Here is a 3,302-nt window from a genome sequence, read left to right as displayed (position 1 = left end):
GTATGATTTTTTTTTTTTTTATTATGCATTTTTTGCATTTACTGCGACTTATAGTCCAAAAAATACGGTATATTTAAAGATTTCTTTTGTAAAAACAGTGCAGCCTGATGTGCACAACCGTGTTCTCACTCCTAAACGACTATTTCAGAATTCAGTATCTGGTGGTGCCTTATTTTAGACCAGGGGTCCCCAAACTAAGGCCCGCGGGGAGGATCCGGCCCTCCTCCACATTGGACCCGGCTCCCCAAACTCTGTCAGAGACGCTTTTTTTTTCTTTTTTTCTCAATCTCGCTGATCAAGACCCACATAGAACGTGACTTTTTATTCCACCCTTCTGCGGTCTAAACTGTGACGAGAGAGGATAGACTTTTTATTGGTTTCATTTTTCTATTTGTTTTTAGACTTTTTTGGAGTTTAGCTCATATTTCAGCTACATGCTAGCTATTTTGGCTAATTTTGTATTTTTTAGGCTGTTTTCAAGTTTAGCTAATATCTCAGCTTCATGTTAGCTGTTTTAGCTAATATAGTATTTCTTTGGCTGTTTTGGAGGTTAGCTGATTTTTCTGCTACATGCTAGCTATTTTGACTAATTTTTTATTTTTTATGCGGTTTTTTAGTTTAGCTAATATCTCAGCTACATGTTAGCTGTTTCTAATTTAGTATTTTTTAGGTTGTTTTGAAGTTTAGCTTGTATTTCAGCAACATGCTAGCTATTTTGGCTAGGTTATGATTATTTAGGCTGTTTTGGATTTGGAGTTCAGCTAAAATGTTAGCTACATATTAGCTATTTTGGCTAATTTAGTATTTTAGGCTGTTTTGAAGTTTAGCTTGTATTTCAGCAACATGCTAGCTATTTTGGCTAGGTTATGATTATTTAGGCTGTTTTAGATTTGGAGTTCAGCTAAAATTTTAGCTACATGTTAGCTATTTTGGCTAATTTAGGATTTTTTTCAGGCTGTTTTTGAGTTAAGCTAATATCTCAGCTACATGTTAGCTATTTTTTCTAATTTAGTATTTTTTGGGGTGTTTTGGAGTTTAGCTGATATTTTAGCTACACGTTCATTATTTTGGCTAATTTAGGATTTTTTTCAGGCTGTGTTGGAATTTAGCTAATATTTCAGCTATATGTTAGCTATTTTGGCTAATTCTTGATTTTTTTAGGCTGTTTTCAAGTTTAGCTAATATTTCAGCTATATGTTAGCTATTTCTGCTAATTTAGGATTTTTTTTAGGCTGTTTTGGAGTTCAGCTAATGTTCAGCTACATGCTAGCTATTTTGGCTAATTTTAGATTTTTTTAGGCTGTTTTCAAGTTTAGCTAATGTTCAGCTACATGTTAGCTATTTTGGCATTGGTTGAATTTTTCAAATGCTTTAGATTACAGCAAACAAAGTGTGTGGCTTTCTGTAAAACCATAAATGTATATATTCTGGCTGTGATTGTTACACTTTTTCTATTAGCCTTCAAACCAACGATTAGCCCCACAACAGAGAAGAAAACAGTTATGCTGCCCTCACAAGAAACAGTTTGGGGACCCCTGATTTAGACCAACAGAACACCTCTTTTTTCCTAACAAATTCAACGATTCCCGTTTGCTTTCTAGCTGTCCTTGATCCATTTTCCCTCTTTTTTCTCTGCCTCTCTTTCATTTTCTTTTTCCCTCTCCCTGTTATTGACCTCTTGGTCTTGCGGACGTTAATTTTTCCTGCCTCTTGTCCGGTTGACCTCATGGATGCCATTAAGCTGCTGGGAGGGCAAGCGAAGTCTTCTGTCATATAGAGACTTTGCAACTGTATTGGATTAGGACCGGGTGTTGAAATCAAGTTATGCGATGGTCTCTTTACATCTGGGGAGCTGGGGTCCATTAAAGGACGACGACGATTCTTTGGGTCTTCCTGCACATCAATTACTGCTTCCTTAATGAAACACTAGCCGCACAGACGTTTAGCAGCAGCATCATCCATCGCTCTTCTTTTAACTTAAGCAGTTCTCAATGGAAATATGTCTGATTGTTCTGAATGTATATTTTTCCTTTGTTATGTAAACATGTGCAGGAAAAGCTTTAAGACGATGTCTGCCGGTCTATCGGACTAACCCACTTAATGCACTTTTGCTTGTGCATGATCATTTTAACTCCTTCTCTGTCCCTTTCTTCTGTCTGTCTCCTTATCTTCTTTCTTCTGATCTTTGTCCTGCTCTCCATCTTCTTCTCTGCTTCTGTGTATTCTCAGGTTCTGCTGGCTCTTTTAACATGTCAAACTCCGGAGACTTGTTCATGAGTGTGCAGTCCCTCAATGGGGACTCATACCAAGGGGGGCAGGTTGGGGCCAACATACAATCCCAGGTAGGCGCCTCTGCAAGACTGGTGTCAGAAACTGAAGAAAATTCTCGATCCCTGTACCGCTGACCGGTCCAGCACTTTGGAAGTCCACATGAACTTGACCTACACAATGAAGTAGAGGTTAGACTTAGCCCGAAGCCTTGCATTAATGCAGAAACCATTGTCATGCCACATTTAAATAGACGACTGCGGACAGTTTTGGAAACGTTGCAACACTCATCAACACTCCTGACAAAGAGGTCACATAGCCACTGGTGCACTGTGGCTCTCTGACCTTGCCCCAGTAGACGGTTAAGACCAACGCCGCGTTACAACTCTCACCACGGATTAAGAACTCGCCACCAACGGTGGTTTCCTTTTTTTGGTTTTCGATGCTATCAGCATCATTTCAACATCTCACCATCTCAACTTTTCACATCGGATCAGTTCAGTCGAGGCTTTAAGTGGGAAAAACTCTCACAGCAGACAACAGAATGGTCTCAAACTTGCATTTAAGTATCCAAATTAATTTCAATACTCTGGATAAAAAGGGAACAAAGACATAAAATAGAAACTGAGAATGAGTATAATTTAACCCACGTGTCAAAGTCAAGGTAATTATATCTGGCCCTCAAGATCATTGTATTTTATTGTTATTAATGGCCCGATGTGGTTATTATTTCTGACTTGTATAATTTTAACAAAATATATTTTTATGGAGACAAGCATTTTGAAAGTAATTTTGGGGTTTAAGCTGATTTATTCTGCAATAATATTCCTGCTTTTTTATTATTCATACTTGTGTTAAAAAGTTAAATTTTTTACGTTTTAAAAATGGGCTTTATGCTGCCTTTTAGGACTGTTTTGGCTTTTACTATTTTTTAGCTTTTTTTAAGTTTAGCTAATATTTCAGCTACACAGTAGCTGTTTTGGCTAATTTAGGCTTTTTAGGCTGTTTTGAAGTTAAGCTCATATTTCAGCTAC

General features: G+C 37.6%; 1 protein-coding gene across 4 annotated transcripts in view; it reads left to right on the top strand.

The window, feature by feature from the left end:
* pbx1a (pre-B-cell leukemia homeobox 1a) overlaps window positions 1-3,302 on the top strand; it is a 73,929-nt gene that overhangs the window by 63,266 nt on the left and 7,361 nt on the right. For 3 of the 4 annotated variants that reach the window (XM_024273762.2, XM_024273764.2, XM_024273763.1), the window contains exon 8: window positions 2,230-2,342. The exons of the other annotated variant lie outside the window; for it this stretch is intronic. In XM_024273762.2, the coding sequence (XP_024129530.1) occupies window positions 2,230-2,342 (113 nt within the window). The remainder of the gene's footprint in view (window positions 1-2,229; window positions 2,343-3,302) is intronic. 4 annotated transcript variants of the gene reach the window in all.

This window comes from Oryzias melastigma, linkage group LG17 (genome assembly GCF_002922805.2).
Source record: "Oryzias melastigma strain HK-1 linkage group LG17, ASM292280v2, whole genome shotgun sequence".
In the NCBI taxonomy this organism is placed as follows: Eukaryota; Metazoa; Chordata; class Actinopteri; order Beloniformes; family Adrianichthyidae; genus Oryzias; species Oryzias melastigma.
Note: the sequence above shows the minus strand (reverse complement) of the source record. Positions and strands in the feature narration are given on the sequence as shown.